The 22,721-nt window shown below is 41.1% G+C and overlaps 2 protein-coding genes across 3 annotated transcripts in view; one reads left to right on the top strand and one right to left on the bottom strand.

The window, feature by feature from the left end:
- Positions 1-88: 88 nt before the first annotated feature.
- Positions 89-17,148, top strand: sin3b (SIN3 transcription regulator family member B). Of its 2 annotated transcripts, XR_003297886.1 has the most exons (20): positions 89-564; positions 1,982-2,088; positions 2,590-2,743; positions 3,614-3,979; positions 4,245-4,400; positions 4,555-4,683; positions 5,008-5,097; positions 5,256-5,374; positions 5,678-5,891; positions 6,106-6,222; positions 6,420-6,658; positions 7,071-7,254; positions 7,746-8,595; positions 9,405-9,574; positions 9,655-9,828; positions 11,089-11,181; positions 11,272-11,366; positions 13,175-13,373; positions 13,506-15,664; positions 16,017-17,148. XR_003297886.1 is itself a non-coding variant. In XM_026345150.1 (19 exons), the coding sequence occupies exons 1-19, from the start codon at positions 454-456 to the stop codon at positions 13,740-13,742; spliced, it is 3,804 nt and encodes a 1,267-aa protein (XP_026200935.1). In that variant the 5' UTR covers positions 89-453; the 3' UTR covers positions 13,743-17,148. The 2 variants fall into 2 exon arrangements, 1 of the variants encoding a protein (XP_026200935.1); XM_026345150.1 differs by having other exon boundaries at positions 13,506-17,148.
- Positions 16,450-22,721, bottom strand: part of xpr1a (xenotropic and polytropic retrovirus receptor 1a) — a 61,561-nt gene continuing 55,289 nt past the window's right edge. Inside the window, 4 exon segments of the mRNA XM_026345155.1 lie at positions 16,450-19,351; positions 19,584-19,808; positions 20,101-20,240; positions 20,326-20,492. Of these exon segments, the coding sequence (XP_026200940.1) occupies positions 19,294-19,351; positions 19,584-19,808; positions 20,101-20,240; positions 20,326-20,492 (590 nt within the window). The 3' untranslated portion in view covers positions 16,450-19,293.

Here is a 22,721-nt window from a genome sequence, read left to right as displayed (position 1 = left end):
GCTCCTCCCCTCGCTGCGGCTGCGCAGTTCCATTTTTCACTCCTCTTTTTTTCTGGTTTCACTCCTACTCTGGCTTCCGGACGCCAAGACAAACCGCTGCCGCCGAATTTAAAGAGACAGGCGATAGTTATTTTAAATACGATAAACGGCGACCATTGTCCCTTAGCTTATTTTCCGTCGCTTTTTGCCTCGGCTTGTTTAATTCGATAGTGATGTTTCGTCAAAGTCGCAGCGAGTAGCAGCTTGTCAGTCATCAGCCTCCACTCTGTTGGATTTTCCGTCCTTTTCTGCGCTGAGCCGAGACTGTCCAGCCAGGCAAAGTAGGGTTGCTCGCTGGCAGGCTGGCTTCCCGACCGAGAGGAAGGTTTGTCGGCTAGCCAACAACTGGAGGTAACACCGACGCTTCCCTCTCAAGTTGTGGTAGCGGCTCTCGAGCCTCCTGTCGCCGGGATAATGGCGAAGATTCAGGCGCACAGCACCGCGAAGCAAATAAACCAAATCCAAGACAAGCCTTACGTTATAACACAAAAGCAAGTGCAGCAGCAGCACTTCCAGAAGCTGAAGGTAAGAAGACAACGGGCACGACAGGGGAAAAGTCCCTGAGAGTCACAACCATTTTGTTTGTCTGATCATTGCATCGGATTTGGGGTTTTTCTCTTTCTGCCCCAACGTCGAGAATAGTGAAAGAAACGGCTGGCTAACGTTAGTTAGCTCGCTGGCCTATTAAAAGTAATTCATTGCTAAACAGCTCAACATTGACATTTAAGGTTAGACGTGTAAGCTGTGTTTCGTTAATGAATGTCTGAGTGACAGTGGAGTGGCACAGTTAGCGGTAGTTTTTATTTACGGTGTCAATAAAAGCCACTGCGAGCACACGTTAACTCAAACCTCGGCTGTGGGAAGTTCCTCCTTGTTCGTTTTTTCAGCCACCCCGAACAAAGTGGAGGACGTCAGCCAGGCTAGCAAAGACGGCTATTTCTGTTCATTAGCAGCTTCATTACACATGTCTTTGTTATCGTACCCCTTCAGTATTTGTCTCCTGTTTTTCGCCAACACCACACTGTTGGCTGAAGACCAGCCGTGACTGTTCGTAAAACCGTGTGTGGGGAACTGGGGCTTGTAGCGTTAAGTGTTAACGCTAGTGGAGTTTATTATCGGCTGTTGGCTAACGCTAGCTTCAGTAACCCTCTTCAGATGTGGACTATTTCTCACAGTGCTTTGTGTGGACACACTATTTGTCGTACTCTAACCTAGCGTGGATGTTGTGTCCAAAGAAAGCTGTGGTCCACTGAACGAAAGCTGCTCGGTGTTATTACATATATTCGCCGATGTATTTATCCATTAAGCAGTACTTGTGCAGCTAACTAGTGCATTTGTTGATACGGCACTTCAGTTTGAAGACAGCAAACAATCACATAACTCGTGCTAAAATGTTCACGTATAGTTCCTTAGACGTGTGCAAATGATTTTGGTTACATAGAAGCACCATCATATGTGACAGGACTTGTCAAAATACAAGCTAATGTTAAGTTACCACTATGTTTGTTTAATTATTAGGGTACTTATACTACAGCAATTTTAGTCTTTGTGGGCTCCACGTCTTCAAAATACACCATTAAAATAGCACGAAAGTGTCTTATCAAATCAATAAACAGGGCTATACTAACATTAATATAATCCACAGAGACAATAAACCTACTTAGGATCAGCAGTAGTCCAAGTAGCTTCAAATATATCCACCCATATTATAGACCTAGGATGTATTTTATGTATTTCATGAAGTATTACTAATTGATTGTGTGAGTCCGTTTGTCCATCAGAAAGTACATTTAATGAGAAACAGTTCATTGTCCTGTGAAACATGCTCAAGTTGTCTTTAAGCTCTGTCTCTGTAAGACCTTTAAAACAGACATTTTGTCAAAAACCTTCCTCATGGGTTGTTGTTCATTCTGCATTAATGATTTATGTTTTCTGTGTTTAGGTTGAAGATGCCTTGTCATATTTGGACCAAGTCAAAATTCGTTTTGCAAACGATCCTGGCATATACAACAAGTTTCTCGACATCATGAAAGAGTTCAAGTCACAGAGGTAGGTATGGCAGTTTATCAAACAAAGAACAGTGTTATGCAGAGGTGCACAGAAACAGATGCTACTTCCCACTATTAATCCCAAGAGGAATCAGAAAGTAAGGTTATATTTGTACATTTTTAATGAGGTACATTTCCATCCAGACTCTTCACATGAGGATAGTGGAGCGTATGTGTGAAATGTGATTACTCTGCAAAACATCACTACCCAGGGATTAACCACACATCTTACGGCTTTTATCAATGAGTAATATATTGCAGATAGCACCCTACTCAAATTATGCAAAAGTTCATATTATCTTGAAATTTAAGTGTGGAGTGACAGAATTTAAAATTTGTCAGAATTAATGATACAACTGTGCATCTTTTTAAACTAAGCTGCAAGGCTCATAGATTAGTTTGTATGATTAGGAGTTGGTTGTCTTTGTGCAGCACATGACACAGGAAGCTTATCTTTAACTACATCATTAAAATGTCTGTTTCTATCATTTGTCCTGATTAGCATTGACACACCAGGGGTGATAAACCGTGTGTCACAACTTTTCCATGGACACCCGGATCTAGTCTTGGGCTTCAATGCCTTCCTCCCACCGGGGTATCGGATAGAGGTACCCAAGAATGGAATGGCTTTCCTCCAGTCTCCATTCACTGCACAGGTCTGTCTCAGCTGAAGTTGATGCATTCACAAATAGTGCTTTTATTTTCAAACCTATGAAACCTCCAGCAAGCCCATTATTACACATTTGTGGTGTGTTGGAGGACATTATATATTGATTTTCGCAGAAATCTTGAGAAGTTGCAGTTGAGTGCTCTGCCTGAAATTATTGCTCTGTGGAAGCTAATTTGTCAGTTTATTAGTTTTAGATAAAAATACCCACATAATTAATAGATGTGATTCTTTTACCCTTTTTGTAATTAGAGTACCTCATTTTCCTGAATTTGTTTTGAAGAAACAAACACAGCATATAAACTGACATCCTAAAACAAGGTCTCAAATATGTCATGTTGAATTTTACATATACTGCTGTTGCTGGTTTTATCCTGCAGTAACTCAGAAATAATGCAGAGGTCGGCTTAATTCCTTACCTGTCTGTGTTTTTTATGTTAGGCACTGGCCATCAGCTAAATGCCAGTAATGTTTTCTACTGTGAGACCTTCTTGTTTGAGAAGTGGATGGCTTGGCTAAGGAATTTGATTGGGCATTCTGCGTAACATGGGGCTGTGTTGCATAAAACTGTTTTGATTCTAGAAAATTCAGATGTATGGTGTTATATCACAGTAGCTACATCTCTGTAGTAGTCTTGAGAAATTGCATGTCAGATGTAAAGGTCTCCTAGATATAAATTTGATTATTGGTCAAGTAGGGCAGACACAATATCTGCGTAACTGCTTAGTAGGACACTTCATTTTACATCACTCCCTATTTATGACATAGCTAAACTTGCTTCTACCAGCAAATATCTTCCTCAAAATCTTGACTGAAGTAACTGAAGCTTAACTCTTTCTTCTGCCTTTCATCTGTGTAGGTATCCCCAGGCCAGCCGGGGAAGAGTGTTGCCACCTCTGCAGTACCCGTGACCTCAGGTAGTGCCTCTGCCACACAAGTCGATGCTGGACCTGCCCAAACTAGTGCAGTCAAGCTGGCCTCATCAGAGTCCATATCTTCCCCAACCTCAGCTGGACATCCAGATCCTCCCAGCAGACTTTCTCTTCCCCTGACTGGCAGAGAGAGCCAGAATCAGGCAACCACCTCATCTGTGTCCCCACCTGCTTCAGAGACGAGCCCCGTAGAGTTTGACAGCGCAATCAGCTACGTAAACAAGATCAAAAACCGTTTTCTGGACCACCCAGAGATCTACAGAGCCTTCCTAGAGATTCTTCATACATATCAGGTAAAGTGGCGATTAAAATGTGGTGATTTAAGTTACTTTTAATTAATGTAGTCTAGTTATTATAGAGATGATCTGAGTTCTATGTAAATTACTTGAATTGCCAAATAAATAGTGAAGTGTTATTGTCCAATATAAGGTGTCCACAGCAGTCCTTTTCCCTGGTGAACAGTGACAGTGATTATTTGACCATGGTCAACTTGGCCCTGGTTTTTGTAAATTGAATTGCCTCACCTCTGATCACCATTGTCCTGACATTACTGTTTAGAAGGAGCAGCTGGAGGTGAAGGAGAGTCGAGGTACTCGAGGTAGCAGTGGGATGACTGAGGATGAAGTGTTTTCCAAAGTTGCCAGTCTCTTCAAAGGACAAGAAGACCTGCTGGCTGAGTTTGGACAGTTCCTCCCTGATGCCAAGAGATCACTGGTCAGTCAAACAACAGTAAACAGAGCTAGATAATGATTTTTATGGTTATTAATTGTTCATGGCATCTGTCTTCAATAGAAGTAAATTGTATATTTTTAGTTTTTGAACTGCTGAATTAGCAACCTTGTTTTTCTGTGTTTTGTCCCGTGTATAGTTCACAGGGAGCTCACTTACAGGAGGCAAAGAGCCACTGAAAAGGCCAGAGGAGGAGGACACAACAACCAAACAGAACAAAAAGAGACCTAGGCCCATACTGCTGCAGCACATGTCCCCACTGCTCAAGGTAGAGTTTAATTTAAAATAATTGCTACTACACCAATGTATATACACTCCCCTCCAAAAGTATTGGAACAATGAGTTTCCTTTACTTTTTCTGTAGACTGAAAACTGGTTTGACATCAAAAGATGAATATGAGTCTACATTAAAAGTGAAGGAACTGGCCTCACTTTTTTCTATACTATTTGAGCGGAGTGTACTCTTCCTTGATCTTAACAAAGTTTAGCAACACTTTGTAATGCCCAAAAGCAGCAATTCAAATGCTTCAATTATAAAACTATGATGCTAACATTTGTAAATATTAAGTGTTTTCTTTTTTTTTTCCTGTAGAAGAAAATTAAGTATTCCTGTACCAAAGACCAGTCCTTCGCTTCAGTTGGAAAACATGGCGTTTTAAGGGAATTCTCCTTCTTTGATAAGGTGAGGCGTCATTTTCCACTGCAGCAATATTGATTCATGCTGTTCCTGCAACTGCCACCGTACTTCCTTTCTATTCGCCCTCTTTCCTCAGATGTAGCCTTTGCATGGTTTCTATGTCTTTGTAATGTGATTGGTGTAATTTCCCTGTCAACCCTAAGGTTCGTCGCCTGTTTAAAAGCCAGGAAGTGTATGAGAACTTCCTGCGCTGCATCGCCTTGTTTAACCAGGAAGTAGTTTCGGGAGCAGAGCTGCTACAACTAGTCACTCCTTTCCTGGGGTGAGTGGATGGAAAGACGAATGAGCTGGATAAATGTGTGAAAAGGCTGAATTAAAAACTGAAAAGTGGATGCACAGATTTATGTGTACAGTAGCTGATTTTTTTTAATATAAATTACTTTTAGCTCCATTAAGAATTTAGGTTATATCCAAATGGTATTGATATTGCCATTATAGTAGCATTAGATAACATATTATCTACAGCACATTCACATTGGTGGGATTATTCCGATGGGAAGAGACACAGGTCAGCTGTTTTCTCTTGGTTTGTCTGTCATTAAGGATTTCATCCATCTTCTTCCAGGAAGTTTCCTGAACTGTACACACAGTTCAAGTCATTTCTGGGGGACAAAGAACTCTCTCATGCAGTGTCGGGGCTGTCGGATCGCTACATGGAGGGGGGAGGGAGCAGGGAGGTAGATTATGCCTCCTGCAAACGGCTGGGGTCCAGCTACAGAGCACTGCCCAAGACGTACCAGCAGCCTAAATGCAGTGGGCGCACTGCTCTATGCAAGGAGGTACATGCACTTGTACTTTTCACATAATTGTCACTACATTATTGCATTGTTTTGCGGATTGTTCTTTTGTAAGCAAAGTTTCTGTCACTTTCTTTTCATTGGTCTGCATTGTGTGTATCCGAACATATTGAATAGGTGTTCTCATTCAAAATATTTGCAGAGACTTAAGTTTAAAACATGAATGTATTTCACGCTTCTGCCTGTATGTGTGTAGGTATTGAATGACACCTGGGTGTCATTCCCTTCCTGGTCCGAGGACTCTACCTTCGTCAGCTCGAAGAAGACTCCATATGAGGAACAGCTGCATCGCTGTGAGGATGAAAGATTTGAGGTAGGTACATCCTAGCCATGATTGTATTTACACTGTAAAGGTTTGTATAACCATCAACACTTAATCAAAGTGTATTTTTGTGTTTCTGCTCTTGTAAAAGAGAAGTAAGAAAAGCTTTACCACACACAGAACTTTGCACTACATTTTAGATGATGCTACCTTTCTAAAGCTCTGCTTCTGTACCCCTTCACTTACAGCTGGATGTGGTTCTGGAGACAAACTTGGCCACCATCAGGGTGCTAGAGAGTGTCCAAAAGAAGCTGTCCCGCCTTTCACCAGAAGACCAGGACAGATTCAGATTAGACGACTGCCTGGGCGGCACGTCTGAGGTCATCCAGCGCCGTGCTGTGTATCGTATCTATGGAGACAAAGCCCCTGAGATCATTGAGGGACTGAAAAGGAGTCCTGCTACCGCTGTGCCTGTGGTGCTCAAAAGGTCAGGTCACTTTCTCTTCGCTTTTGCGTTATTTTACATTTTATTGTTCGTTCTAATGGCAGTAATTCAAAGTCAGGATTTCTGTTTGTAATGTCTGACAAATTAAAGCACATAACTTATTAATTCTTGCTTACTTTTACGTTATAAATTATGACTAATAATTGCACACGCTGTTGAAATGCTTAAAGTTTCTTTCAAATCAACACTGAACATGAAAATTAGATTATTGCCTGCGGTTTAAGAGCACATTTCATTTACAATACCAGCGGGGGGGGGGGGGGGGGGGTTTATTCAAGTGACAGTGTGATAAAAATGTTAGTTAGATCCTTGTTTCAACAGACAGTGATTTTGTGTGTCAGCAACAGCTGGATTTTGTGGAGTATCTACATCAAAAGTATGTCATTCTCTCCAGGTTGAAGGCCAAGGAGGAGGAATGGAGAGAGGCCCAGCAGGGTTTCAATAAGATATGGAGGGAGCAGTATGAGAAGGCTTACCTGAAGTCCCTCGATCACCAAGGAGTCAACTTCAAACAGAACGACATGAAGGCTCTGCGGTCAAAGAGTCTTCTCAATGAGATAGAGAGCGTTTATGATGAGGTAATACCTCTTCCTATCTCAGTGTAACTTAGGTCTCATAAGATGAAAAGATGGGGTTTGAAGTGTCAAATGGCATTGTAGAGCCATACACCCCAGGAGTGGGCACAATACAATAGTTCATTAGAAACTTGACAGAACCCACCATACCCAGGCCCAGATATTCAAAGAAATCATCTCATTGTAGTTTTTGGTGATGGTGATGTTTAGGTGAGTTGATGCACAGAGATCATAAAGAATTCAGCCTTCTGTCTTTCTCTTTTTGACCTTGAAATAACAAGTAAAAACCTTAACTCAGTCCATTCACAAGAATAGAAATAAATTTGTGCAGTGCTGTTGTTAGAGGAAAATTTTATACCTGTCACATAGTGGGTCTGAAACCTTACATAAATTTCTCTGAGGACCATGAACTATGTTACAACACAGCCTGTCACTCTGTATATTACCGTGTTTTTCTGCATTAATGTTGATACATGTGTCTCTATTTGTCTCAGCGTCAGGAGCAAAACACAGAAGAAGGTGGTGTTGGCCATCAGAGCCGTAACGGCTCTGGCTCAGCCTCATCCAGTGAGCCTCACATGGTGTTTACATATGAGGACAAACAGATCTTAGAGGATGCTGCCTCCCTCATCATCTACCATGTCAAACGTCAGCCAACCATCCACAAAGATGACAAGGACCACATCAAGCGCATTATCCAGCACTTTGTCCCCGACCTGTTCTTCTCCCGCCGTGGCGAGCTCAGTGATACTGAAGAGTGGACAGATGAGGAGGCTGAGCCTGAGGAGGGAGGAGAGAGAGGAGCAGCAGCAGGAGGAAATGGTAATTCTAATAATGCACCAGGAGCAGCAGCAGCCACAGGTAGTCAGTCTCAACCGCAACCTGCTCAGTCACAGTCCCAGAACCAGTCCCAACCCCAGCAGCAGCTGAACGGTGAGTCCAGGCGGAGGCGCGGCAGCCCATCCCAACCTGCAGACACGGAGACCTCCACCATCTCCGGTAGTGTAAGCCAGCCTGCAGGGACCACCGCATCCACTCCTGGATCTACACCCATGGAGACAGGTTCAGGTGCAGCTGGAGAGAAGGTGGACCTGCGTGACCCAGAAGCAGAGCACCAGAAGGAGCTGGACGGTGTCTACAACCTTTTCTTCGTCAACAACAACTGGTATTTCTTCTTGCGGCTGCACCAAACGCTGTGTTCGCGGCTGCTGCGTGTTTACCGACAGGCGGAACGACAGTTGCTGGAGCACCGGGCGGAGCAGAGCAGAGAGAGGCTGCTGATGGCTGAGGGAAGGCGGGAAAAGGCGTGTGACCTCGCCATGGAGCTACGCCTCAAACAGCCCAGTAAGTTCAGCCCTTGATCCTTGAACTATCCCCAAGTTATGAATTGTACCTTCCCAGGGAGTTTTATTTAACAGTCACTGATTTGTAAAGTGTCTAAAATCTAATTGATTCACCTAAATTATAATTAATGTTGTTGAGTCACAGTTGTATTACACCTTAAAGATTTGTATGCCGAAAGAATTGACATCTGTAGAAAGACAGATTTTTTTGCTTTGTCAACATTTGAAACATGATGATCAAGATTTACACGTTTGGATACATGAATCAGTAGGTAATTAACTAACCTGATCCTGATTATGATGTAGTTTTGTGTGATAAGTCTTAGATGAGCTGAGGATGTTTTTGGTTTCCTGAGTTGGTTTGCAACAATGGTCTCAAGTAATGTAGTGGATCTGTATGTTGTCTAAAGCCTCATCAGTTTTTTGGTGTTTAATGTTAAAACTCTCAAACCCATTCCACACAAAGCCTCGTTAAGCAAGTGTTGGTCCAACTAATGATCGCTTTGAATGATCTGCTAATTATCTTCACATTAAACCAACATTCTGAAACAATACTAACATATCATTTAAAATCTAGATGTAATAATTATATTATAATGTAAGATTAAGAGAAACAGAAAATTCTCACATTTTAAGAGGTGGAACCAACAAATGTTGCCAATAAATTGTCTTGATTAACTTAATAACTCATCATGGCAACTCTACCACAGCACTGTCGTATACCAGGAAACTATTATTATCTTTTATAGCTTTTGTCAAAAAACGCATTTCTGTTCCTTGTAACAGATATTATTTTCTTTTCTTCCACAGGTGAGGTGGAGTTAGAGGAATATTACCCAGCTTTCCTGGATATGGTGCGCAGTCTGTTGGATGGCAACCTGGACTCCACACAGTATGAAGATACGCTGAGAGAGATGTTCACCATCCACGCCTACATTGGCTTCACTATCGACAAGGTCATCCACAACATCATTCGACAGGTAAGCGACGTTTACCATAACTTTTTCAGGCTTGTCACCTCTCTTCTGTCAGTTTCTAACTCGTTTTTTTTTTCTTTCAGCTCCAGCACCTCGTAAGCGATGAAGTGTGTCTGCAGGTGGTTGATCTTTACCTGGCTGAGAGGAAGAGAGGAGCAGCGGGCGGGAACCTGTCCTCCCAGTGTGTAAGGGCTGCTTGGGAGACCAGCTACCAGTGGAAAGCCGAGAGAGTCATGGCTGAGGAGAACTGCTTCAAGGTGAGCACAACGTCTTGGTGAATGAAGGATTAGATGCTCTTGGTGGTGGGGTTGATGAGTACACTCTGGTCATGTGGCACGTAAGCGAGAGTAGAGCGATCATCAGAAGTATCGCTGTGGTACGTTAAGCTGTACCTTGACCTGTTGTACGGTGGCCTCTGGGCTGACAGACCTGACACAATGGAAACTTTAGTGTCAAAGAGGAACAATACGTCAGTTGTGTGGAACTGTTTTCGCTGCACAGCTCCGCTGACAGCGATCTATTTCTCTCCTCATCACAACTCGCTACAGTGAGTTTGGTCTCGTAGCTCCACCCACCCTCCTTTAGTTTTTATTGTTGTTAATCACAGGCAGCAGCAGAGCACTGTTGGCTCGGTGTACGTGAATGTCAAAGTAGAAACACTTCAGTGTTGTTGTTCATCTAACTGCAGAGCAGCAGAGTGAGGTCACAACCACAGCTCCTAGTAAGTTCAGCACAGTCATGTTGTAACAGTAGACGGGAAACAACAGGAAGTTAAGATGACTGAGTAGAATAATGTAGTAAAGTGTATAGATCGTCATCAGTAATGATCTTAAGTTGACTAAAGTAAGCTACTCAAAGTGAAAATTGCAGCTACGGTACGGTAGAGTTTTCTTCCAGCGGTAGCGAGGCAATAACAGAATTCATAGCACAAGATGTGACGCTCATCGGTGCGGCGACCAAGAGAATTACAGAAAATCAGTCTATATACTATTGTAAAGTAGTATAATGACTGAAATTCAGACATCACCTCTGTGTCATAACGTCTAGTCCTGGCCTATAAGAAAGAACAGTTTAGGTTTAATCTATCTAATATTTTGTTAGACATATTTACATTATATCACATTATAAACAGTGATTTCAATATTGGTTTAAAAATCACAATTAAAATATTTTCCAAAATGAATCAGCCTTGGTTGGTGAAACAATTCTCATTCATCAGCTTCATCTTTCTCATTTTAGAGGTTAAAACCAATCATCAACATCAGTGTCAAGTGTTTTTAGGTATATTGACCACAATGAGCTGCCGCCTGTTTAAAACTTTGTATTTAATCTACATTCAGTGGACATAGTGACACTGGTTATATGCAGTCAGTTATATCACAGCAGTGACTGTCAGTACTGTTCTCTTGTACCTATTTTCAAAGCTTGAATCTCTGATGAGTTGGAGCTACAGTGTCACTTGATCTTGGTTATAATAAGCTGTGAAGAATTGATTTACTGACATTTTGTGTCAACAGGTGATGTTTATCCAAAGCAAGGGTCATGTGACGATGACAATTGAGCTGCTGGACACCGAGGAGGCCCAGGCTGACGACCCACTAGATGTACAGGTAAACTTTCAAATGAATAATCTGAAGTTACACATTGACTAAACCTGATGGAACTTGCTCTGCAGTTATTATTCTCTCCTCCTCCTCCAGTGCCTGTCGAGTTACATGGAGCAGTTTATAGGAACAGAGTCCAGTCTGTGTTCTCAAGCAGAAGGCTACTTCTTCAAACCGGTGTTTCTGCCCAGGTATGACAGTCGTCATTTATAGTGATAGACGTTTTCTTTCATTTTAGGTGTAAATCTTCTACCACTCTTGTATAAATAATACAGTTGTTTAGTTCACAGTGGTCCAAACACCTTTTAGAACAGTTTATTCAACACATCAACACCAGAACGTTGGAACTTTAGCACAGTCGGCACAAGAAAAGTTTGTAATGTAGTGAATGTAAATTCACGATTGTGTTTTACTATATCCCCTTCATACACAACAGACGTGTATTAGACAGCATGTAATTAAATGATTAATACATCACCACAGAGTTACATTAGCATTTCTCTCAGTGATCGATCAGATCATGCATACATTGTACAGATCCTCTCATTAACTACACTGATAATCTACATTAATGATAAAAACACCTACATTCACACACATTTCCATGATGCTAGTACCAGATGTTGGTTTAGTGACCTGATACAACTCGTACAGAGAAGATTAAATACTCACGTGAAGTCCAGGGACAAATTCTTCTCATTCTGGGAGATTGATGAAAATGAAAACCTGTGTTTGATGCCCCTGCAGCAGTTGTTTTTCCTCCTCTCTCTGTATGTATGTATCTACATCTGCTCTACAGCACTTGTTTATTTTTACAAGTGTCACTTTTAGTTCCTGTTAATCTATTCACATCAGTGTTCAGATAAGTGAAGTGACGTTTGCTTTTCTTCAGACGCCCCTCCAAGTGTTAAATATGTCTTCGGGTACACGTATACATATTGTAGTTGTTATGTAGTTACCCTGTACATGTGGGGATGTAGGTTTATACTGTACAGAGTTTCGTACAGTGGCAAATATAATGTCCCTAAAATATGAACACAAAACAAAATGTGTCTTCATTGAGAAGAACCATAAAAACCTTGTAGTGATAGTAGACTATAGTGATAGTAGAAAAAGTATGTGAACCTTGTCAGTCGAACTACCTCCAAACCTAATTTCTTAACTTATGCTAACATCTGTCTCCAATGAGCTTTATTTGAGTTCATTATTCCAAAGGTTTTTATGGTTCTTCTCAATAAAGACATGAAAGATCAGAAATATTTTTGTGTTATTATTTTAAGCACATTATATTTGTTAATACTCTTGACTTATGAAGATCAGATCACATTTTATGACAAATTAATGCAGAAAACCATAAAACACCAAAAGGTTCACATACTTTTTCTTGCCACTGTAAGTATGTACATAATAATGTGCATAACCAAACACACACCCATTCCTATTTTGTATTTTCTAACCATATATTTTTTATTGCTATTCTGCTACGGGGTATGTACTCTATGTTCTGATGAGAGGGGTGAGTGGGTAGATGAATCGTACACCCTGTATTCTGTGCTAGCTCAAAAGCTCAATAAAAACTAAACAGACATTGGTATTAACACAATAACACATCATAGCAAGAAATGGTAAGATGCACATGAATATAGAATGAAAAGTATAAAATAATAAAAAAGAAAAGGTTATGTACATCAAATTGAAATGACTCTTTGCAGATGCACCGTTTGTTTTTCCATTGTGGAAAATGTGTTTTTAGATTTGTAATTTGCAAAGAAGATGTGCTCCATTAAAAAATACATCATCTTTAGATCAAACATTTAATATCAGATCACTGTGGTTGAGGACAAAGCACATGTTTTAAGCCAGGCTGGTTCTTTACATTTGAATCATTATGATAATTTTGAACCTGGTGTGATTTGTGATTTATAAACATTAACAGACAAATATTGTAATGAAACCAGCACTTAAAAGGACTAATAAATGTGTTGATTGTGTCTTTTAGGAACCTGCGGCGTTTCCGCCGGTGGCAGGTGCGGCAGGTGGAGGCGATGCGCTGCAGGAGAGAGTGGCACCGCCAGCTGGGCGTGGAGAACGCCGGGAGCTTGGACTGTCGATTTAAACTTAACACACACAAAATGGTGTTTGTCATGAACTCTGAGGATTACATGTATCGCAGAGGAGCGCTGGTCAAGGCCAGAAAGGTCTGCGTTCAGTTTCCTACATTCGTTTTCTGCTGTTGTGTGAATTAACAGTTTTAGAACATTTACTTCTCGGTAAATCCCGTTTGGTGTCTCAAAGACGAGGCTCTCACAGTTTTTCTTCTTCCTCCACAGTCTCAGCACAAAGTGGCAGCGAGCCAGCACGAACGCTTTGACAAGTGGCACCAGGGCTGGCTGGCCAATCATGTTACGGCCTCAGCCGAACGCTCTGTGCAGAACTGGCTCATGGGTGAGGAGGAAGAGGACATGATCCCCTGCAAGACTACCTGTCTGTCCACTGAGGTGAAAGGGCAGACGGTGAACAGATACCAAGTTCACTACAGTGGTAGCAAAGCCCCAGCTTCGCCATAGAGGCCTGCATAGAGATGGACATGCAGTATGTGCGCACACACACACACACACACACAGACACACACACATACACACACACACAGGTAAATGCATGGACTTAAAGGACATTCACACACTAAACACATTCAAACAGCTGCAGTCCCACTTCTCCACCCTCCTCCACAACATGTTCACTCATTCACTTTCACTCATGGAAGAAAGAAACTGGCAAAAACCCAGTGAGTGAGTGAATGACTGCACAGTGGGAGGAGTGATGACGTGGACAAAAGGACCTTCACAGACAGTGCAGTAATCAGCGAGAGTGGACTTGGTCCTGAGCGATGGGACAAGTTGGACCCAACGGCACAAACAGATCCTCGGCATCATTTTCCTCATTCTAGCTTCTCTGGTGGCACTAAGAGCTGATAATAAGACTGATGGACAGAGACAGTTGATCAGGTGAGAAGACGCGAGATCATGAAATTTGTTTCAGAAATGTGAATGTGTTTCTTTTTTCTTTTCTTTTTTTAAGTCAAGTGTAGTTTTTAGCTTCTAAAGCCAGAGAGCCTTCTGCTTGCTTGTTGGTTGGTTTATGCGTGTTTATATGGAGAGATAATGGTAAATGTGTGTATGTAAGTGTATCCTGCTCTCTTCATTTTGTCTGTTTGTATGCCCACTACAGGCTCTACAACTCTAGTAATGACATTATTACTGTATGTGCATATATACAACAGGGATCCTGTAGTTTTATAAATGCATCTACGCGAGTTGATTGATACATCTAAAGATCACGTGGTTCTTTACAGTGTTTGCTGTCAGCCAACTTTTGATGTTTGTTTTTTGTTTTTTGTATTTTTCCCTTTTTGTGTTGTAGCTAAACAAGTTATCACCAGGGCAACAAGGAGTCCTTAAATTTAATTGGTTTAATATTGATGAAGCAGTCAGATTATGTATCACATTCATGATTTCACCAAATGTTTACTTTGCATTGTCTTTTTTTGCATACTGACATTGAAAATAAAAGCAAAATATCAGTGTTAAAATAGAATGTATAACATTTATCCTGTATCAGTTATCATAAAATAAACAACCTAGTTGTGACCTTCTTAGATGTGGACTGACAGGTTGGTTGGTTTTCGTCATCTCGCTGGATGCAACTTCCTGAACTGATGCAGCAGTTTTGTAACATGTTCATTACAGAACTGTGTGGCTGCATGTGATCATTGAACTGACCAGAGGTAAATCCGCAATTTATACATGAACACAACTTTAACTTCTGCAGCTGTCGTCAAGTTTACCAGCTTTTTATTTTGCTTTCATTGTGCACTGTGGTGAAAACATCTATGGACACAGTCTCACCATAAAGTCCATTAGTAGCTGTATCGCCAGATCACAGCATGTGGAGTTTGCCCTGTTGTCATGGAAATGTAGCTCTTCAAATTTCTTTTGTCTGAACTTTTTTTTTTCTGTACTTCTCATCAATATTTGTATAAAAGTTGAGTGGATTACTTTTAGATTTCATTTATCAAACTCCATCTGCTGAGGAAGATAGTGTAATACAAGCAAAAGCTCCAGAACATCTAGTAAATAACTTTCTAGTGAGATTGTTTTGTCAGCTGCTGTTTGAACTTTCCATCCCTGCCACTTATTTTTCTTCTTAAAAGGAAACGATTGTTGTGCTTTTGATGTTTTCTCGGATGGCTGCAAAGTTAACTGTGTTTGCCTTTGATTTTGAGGGAGCTTCCTTTTTGCCAAGAAGTGAGATTTGCAGTATGATTCATTCATGCTGGTTGGAACACTGAACATTACAGCGCCAGACTCACTCTGCCCACCAGGAATGACAAAAAAAACATCGACTTCTTTGATGCTGCCAGTACTTTTTGGATGAGTTCTTCACCCTCTTTTTGGATCGAGCTGTCACTTTTATGTGGACCTGCAACTAGGTAAGAGTTGTGAATGCAGTCAGTCATATTTAATGTCTGCACACTGCAAAACAAGAAGTACAAAGCTTAGACATATTATTTAATAATTGTGTATCTGCAGGTCTTTTTTTTCCAAATGTTAAAAAAACCTATTACGGTACATTTAATTTATCATTTTAAATTGGTCCCTCCATCCACTCCTGCTTTTCAGGCTTCAGGTAGCATTAAATTAATGATATCATTGGGATTTACTGACAAATGTACTAAATACTTCCAGGGTCACAGTTCTGTTGGTGTGATTATGAAACTGGTACAAAACTGGATCCTGGGTGTTATTAGACAAACTTTAATTGTAACTCTGTGAACCCTGCAGGGACCTTGTTGAGGTCCAGTGCACACGATGAACCAAACATCACCAGCCACAGCAGACTGCTAGAGAACTATAAGGGAAGATACTCACTCAGCCAACCTCTTTGTGCACAGGAGAGACAGAAACATCCACTTAACCCAGGGCAGCCTGCAAGAAACCAACAGGTCAGAGCAAGTGGCAACAGTTTAAAGTGCTGAAGAAAAGAGTCGAGAGGCAGAGTGAGTTTTAAAAATAATCGTGGTTTATAAAACCCAGATATGACAGGATCACCAAAGTGTATACAGAAATACAAATACCATCAGGAAAACCATCATAGAACAGTGTTATACACTCGACATGTACAAACTACTCTGTAAAAGGGACTCGGGGAGGATGGTTCAGACTGTAAGACATTTTCCTTTCTTTAAGTCTTTTAAAATCACATTTAGCCACAACGTTTTTTTTTTTTTTTTGTATCTTATCAAAGTAGAGCATCCATCTACCAAACTACAGGTACTATCACGTTCAGCTAGATTAGAGAGAAACAACATCAAGAGAGGGGGAGGATGCACACATATCAAGCACTTTAACATCATGGAGGTTTCAGCAAGCAGTGAAGAAAATGACTGGTTTTCACCTATGAGAAAAATGGGACGTCAGGGCTTCTCACTATCATCATCTCATCGAACACAAACTGTACAAAATAACCCTGTTTTTGGTTTTGTCAGCGGCTTACACACACTGACCATCTGTGAACAAACTCTGATCACTTAAACATTAGTTTTCTCACAGAGAAGCATCACTATATGCTTTCAGCCCGAGACGAGCTCCGGCAGCTCTGGGATCAGTTTTAACAGTATCTTGTGATAGTGTGGGTCCTCTCTGGACTGGGGCCTGTTCCTGTGACGTCTCTCTGCAGGGGAGTTTACAACAACAGATAAGACAACCACAATGTTTTCATGCACATTCAGAAATGTACAAACAGTTTCACAGTTTCAGGACACAGGAACATGCCCCCTCGTTGCCGCCCCCTCCGCGAGCCCTGAACGTAAACCCTCCCCCTGGAGATGACGGAGCCTTGAAATACGAAGGAATCACCAACAAGATACAACTAATCACGTTCTCCATTTCTATGGACTTTTTTTCAGAACAGATTTACACAGGAAAAAGTGCAGGATTGTGATCAACCAACAGGAACTCATCACCTACAAAATACTGCCTGTCTGAGCAAAAATGGCAACTTATGAAATCAATCATTGTCACCGTGGCTACAATGATTGCTAATATACACATCATGTCAAATAAATTAAGATCTATGTACAATGTTAAACAAAAGCAGCATGCAGGCAAGACAACAGAGCCTTTTTACAAAACTGTCTGCTGTAGTGAGAGGCAATGTGGATTCTGTGTGTGTGTGTTATGTATTACACCTGTACGCAGTTGAAGGATGTGTCCAGTGTTTTTTGACAGGGAACCTACCTATCTTAACAACATTAACAGATATATATATATATATTTTTTACCTTCCAGAAAATATTCAGCTCATAGCACACAGAAGCTTCTCAGTCTTTAGTCACAACGTGAAAAAACAAGTTCAAGGACGTTTCTGTCTTGTTGGGTTTCGTCTTATGGCCGGATGATGGAGACACAGTGTAACCACAGGGAGGAACAGCAGAGCAGAGAGAAACACACTTTACATTCGCATTAAAGTGAACATCATTTCTCTGACAACCTGGGGCCATTTAACACCAGCCGCAACCAACAACAAGCTGGTGGTCTGACAGTAAGACGAGGGAACTGACAGCAGATGTCAGATGTACATCACATTCTTCCTGGTTGATGTTTCTCACTCTGCATTTTATCATCCAATGACTTCAAGTCATTAGAAAAGTACTAAAACAAATAAAGCTACACTGAACATCAGAGACAATTAAAACATTTCTGGTGTCTGATTCAGGGGCTCAGAGAGACGGGAGGGATCTTAAATATTTAGTTAAAGAGTCCAGAAATTAGCTCATGCTGTGCTGCCACCATGTAGCTCAATCAGAGCTTTATTGATTTTAGATGCTGGATGGAATTTCCATCTTAGTGCCTTCTGTTTTAAAAATGGATTAATTCAATCCAGAAATTGGCAGATTCATCACCATGTAGTCAAACCTTTCATTGGCCCAAAACTATTTTTACCTGCACATTTTAAACGTTGGGTGGAAAACCGCCTGACTTGGCAACACAGATTTTATCAGGGATCCTGATGATTCAGGTCATGTTTGCGCTAATTTGATGTTAAACTATGAGCAGCAAGTGTAACCGAGAAAAACATTCCAAATATTATAAAATACATAAACAATCATTGTGTGGATGCTCCCACTAGCCTTACTAGCATAAACAACACATGTAGAAGTACTGAACTACTACAATAGAGTAATAATGCACATCAACATATATGAAACATATTACAAAGCAACGTCACAGACTAGAAATGTTTGGATCAAAACATTCTTTTTGTGCACAAGTAGGTTTTTTCTTGTTTTGAGTATTAAATGCACTTTTCCTGCAAGTGCCTCCAGGGTTGTGGTTGTACACTGACGTCAACCGAAACAAAACAAAACAAAAAAACGAAAGAAAAAAGATGGAGTATAAAAAGAATCAACAAGTTGAAATCAGTTGATTAGTTCTGATATGCTGTGATGCGTTTAGAGTCCTTCCTCGTGTTTCTATTGATTCATATTTAGTCTTTTGATTGGCTTTGACTTCTCCCTGTTGATCCTAGAGTAGTTAAAAATACTTGTAAACAGTCCTGGAGCCTGTAATCTATGCAGCTTCTCCTAAAGAAATCCAGGAAAAAAGTGAACACACGTCTAAATAAATGTCTCAAAGTAAACAACACATACTGAAAAAGTCTGTTTGAAAAAAGAAGAGAAGAATCCCAGGGCAGCTGTGGTCTGTGTTTCCAGTTATGTGAAGAACATTTCCCTTGATGTTTGTCCATCTGTCTGTCTGTGTGGCATTAGCTGTCTCCTCAACTGTATCGATGTTACGTTATATTTGTGCTTAGGCAGGTGTGTTTGTGCATTACAGTGTGTATGTCTATACTTATAAAGACCAAATACGCTCACAGGGAGGTAACGATGAGGTAAGGTGAGGACAGATCCTCACTGATTTAAAGGTTTACACTGAAGGTTACTACACACACAACTATAAGGGAGGAGGCTCTATAAGGTCTTTATGAGTATAGTATGGCTGTGTGTATTTCTAAGTGTGTGTGTGTGTGTGTGTGTGTGTACGTGATGGCGCTGCGGACTCAGCTGAAGGCCTCATCATCCGTGTCTTCAATTAGCACCTTTGTGTCCTTTTTCGATCTAGAAAAGAAAGATGGAGAACATCAGCTACTGACTGTCAAAAGGTTTTTTTACGCTTTAGCATTAATGTGAGACGCCTCGTGTTTTCATCTTGACACTTTTTTGGTGTCTACACTATGTTTTACCTTGTGGTTGCTCATGTAATTTTCTAGTGTTTTTAGTTTTAATATTTCTTGAAAAAGAGAAATGTGTGATTGTAGGAGGCTGTTCTCAGGTCTGTGTTTTTCCTTACTGCGAGGAGGTCAGCAGGGGGCGTCGGAGAGACAGGCTGTAGGACCTCTTCCAGGTCTTTTTGCCTGAACGGTTCCGGACACCGTCCTCCTGGTCCATCATCTGTTCCAGCAGAGTCTGGTCGTCAGCGTTGAGCGGTGCCACAGAGATGTCCCTCACTGCACGAAACTCACCACAGTTATTCAGGTGCTCGTTTTCCAGACGGAAGAAGTTCCACACAAAACGTCTGCAGAAAGACAGAGTGGTACAAGCCGGGATTAGTATCGTAAATTACTGCTGCTGATAGGACTGTCTGGTGTAACATCTGGAGCTGACGTGTCTCCATCATTCTTTCACAGTACTTGTTTTTAAAGTGTTTCATGTTGAACCAAGACAACAATAGCTAGTGTTTTATTCTCTGAGCTGTTGATCTGTTAGTATTCAGAACTCATGAGTTATTGAGCACTTTGTTGTAGATTTAAGGTTAAATGGATAAAACTGCTCACACACTGTCTGAATAGCTTGTGGTTGAGACCCACCTAAAGACCTCGAGAGGAGCCAGCACAGTGGCTATGATTTCGCCTATAGACTGGATCTTGGTCATTGTAGTCAGAGAGATCTGGATTGTCCAGGCAAAACGCAGGATCACGTCTTCTAAAATGGCACAGTAGTAGTAGGCCTGGACGCAGAGGAGACAGGATTAGGGTAACAGTGTGAGAGTGTTTGTATGTGTCTGTACATGTGTGTTTAATATTAGCCTCTACCTTGTGTGGGTAAACTATTTCTTCTCTGAGGAAGGTGTTTTCTCCAGCTCCACGGTCAAACAGACCCCAGTCCATACGCAGATCCCAGATCAGCGTGTACAGAGAGCTGATGATCGAGAACACGATGAGCAGGTAGAAGAACATGTCAGCGTCCGAATGTCCTTGTTCTGAAATAAACACATAAACACAACTGATGTCAAATGCCTGCAGTCTAGATTTCATCACGATCTGTTCAGAGTTGACACACAGTTTCTTTTTTTCACTGCAACATTCCAGTAATACTTTGACCACTAGAGGGAGCCACTCCGTCACGATTAAACTAGTGATGGTTGATTTAATAGATTTGTCATGGCTGCTCTTACAGTTCAATTCCCACTTTCAACCAGGTCTACACACAGTAATAAAACACGTATCCACCAAATGAGCCATTACTAACGGGGTGAAACTTTCTCACTAGCAGCCTTGGAGAATGGACTAATGCAATAACAGTTGTACAATAAACCTCATTAGAAACGAATCCAACAGTACTGGACTGACCTGGCTTCAGTACAACAGCTCTGTACATCTGTAACCCTGAGGTGACTTTATTTCTCAGCAGTTCAACAAAAAGACATTAATGTATGTGTATTCTTCAGGAGTAATGCCAATAGAGTGCATTAAAGTCTGTCTATTATATTTTATGAACACGTGTATTTATTGATTATTCCCACAGTGCAGGTGTTTCCAATTTTGTATGAGAAAAGGCCAAAATAATATGCAAAGATATAACATCAGAAATCACTCTGACAATTACAAATCCACAATTTCTGATGTTCTATTAATTAAATAAATGTTTCAACATTAAAAGTCAATGCAACAAAATACTAAAAACAGTCATCACAGCTTCTCCGTGTCCTAGGTGATGCCTTTAAACCTGTCAAAAAACTAGTTTGATCAACAATCCAACACCATGTTTCCTACACTCACAGCATTACAGGCTCAATCACTTGCTGACATAACTGTGTACTGTGCTCTGTGATGGCTGTAATGATAATTATTATTTGATGATGAGTTTTTAATAAGCTCTAAGTTTGTTACAGGTGTTGATGTCAGAGTGTGTGATCAGTTGAGCTCAGCAGCCCTGTGGATGTGATGTGCTTGTTTCTCAGCGGGTGCTGATGTTTAAATCAGCACCCAGTGGCCTAACACAGTGACTCACAGAGACACACACAGCAGCCACCAGACAGAGACCAGGCTTACTCTCATTTGTCATAGTCACTGCTTCTTCCTGCTACCAGCCAACGAGACGCCAGGGAGCAACGCGGGGACATAACAGAGAATTACTGCTGTGCTGTTGTTGTAACTGCCGCATCCATTGTGCGTTTGCTTCTTCAATTGAGCGATGGGATGGAAGGAGTCCCTACGGCCACATCGAGATTCCCAGCCGTAGATTAAACTTAGACCTGGACAATAGACTCTTTTCACTGGAGACTGTGATTTCCTTGGCCTGTAAAGCGTTGAAGTGTTTAACCCTTCCGTTTCTGTTAAGGATGATGTATTTTGTCCACCAGGCTGGTCCGCCACCAGGTCTTTAGGAAGTGCCACATAGTGAGATAGACATTGATCAGATGTTCAGTAGAGGCCAACGGTGGTCACTGGTTCCTGTCACACACACTCAATTGCTAGTAATCAGTCTTTCTCTCTCTCTCTCACTCTCTCTCTCTCTCTCACACACACACACACACACACACACACACACACACACACACACACACACACACACACACACACACACACACACACACACACACACACACACACACACACACAGAGCGAGCTGCTAATGTAAGGCACCCAAGAGGTTAAACACTATTAAAGGTAGAGCATATCAGCAGCCTCATTTGTGCAACAGGCCTATTTCCCACTGATGGAAACAGGTTTAAAACAAGAGCAATCAGTCCCCACTAGCAAATAGCAGGGACAACATACTTCTCATATGTTGCCGTGGTAACTCTGTCCGTTCCAGAAAAATGGTGAGTGTGGCTGAGTCCTTTAAAACGTTTCATTGGTCTCCTTTAGTTTAATAATAATAAAAATGTTTGAGGTCTAAAAGGCTAAATGAATATTAAGAATAAAATAAATAAATACATTTGTGCAGAATAATTTTTTTTGGTACTAATTGTTCGTCTCATGTACCATCAGATTTCTTTTAGACAACCTAAAACCCTATTTTGGGAATCACTGGACTAAAGTAACCACAGTAACAGTAACTTGTAATATTTTATATTGTGGTTGAAGTACTTACATATACATAATACATCTAAATACATCCTCAACTAATGCATCCAGCCTCCTCCAAACAAATATTCTCATTTTGACAACATACTCTTCAAGATGCACCTTCATCAGTGAAGGTT

The sequence above is a fragment of the Anabas testudineus genome, chromosome 4, assembly GCF_900324465.2.
Source record: "Anabas testudineus chromosome 4, fAnaTes1.2, whole genome shotgun sequence".
NCBI classification, from domain to species: Eukaryota; Metazoa; Chordata; class Actinopteri; order Anabantiformes; family Anabantidae; genus Anabas; species Anabas testudineus.
Note: the sequence above shows the minus strand (reverse complement) of the source record. Positions and strands in the feature narration are given on the sequence as shown.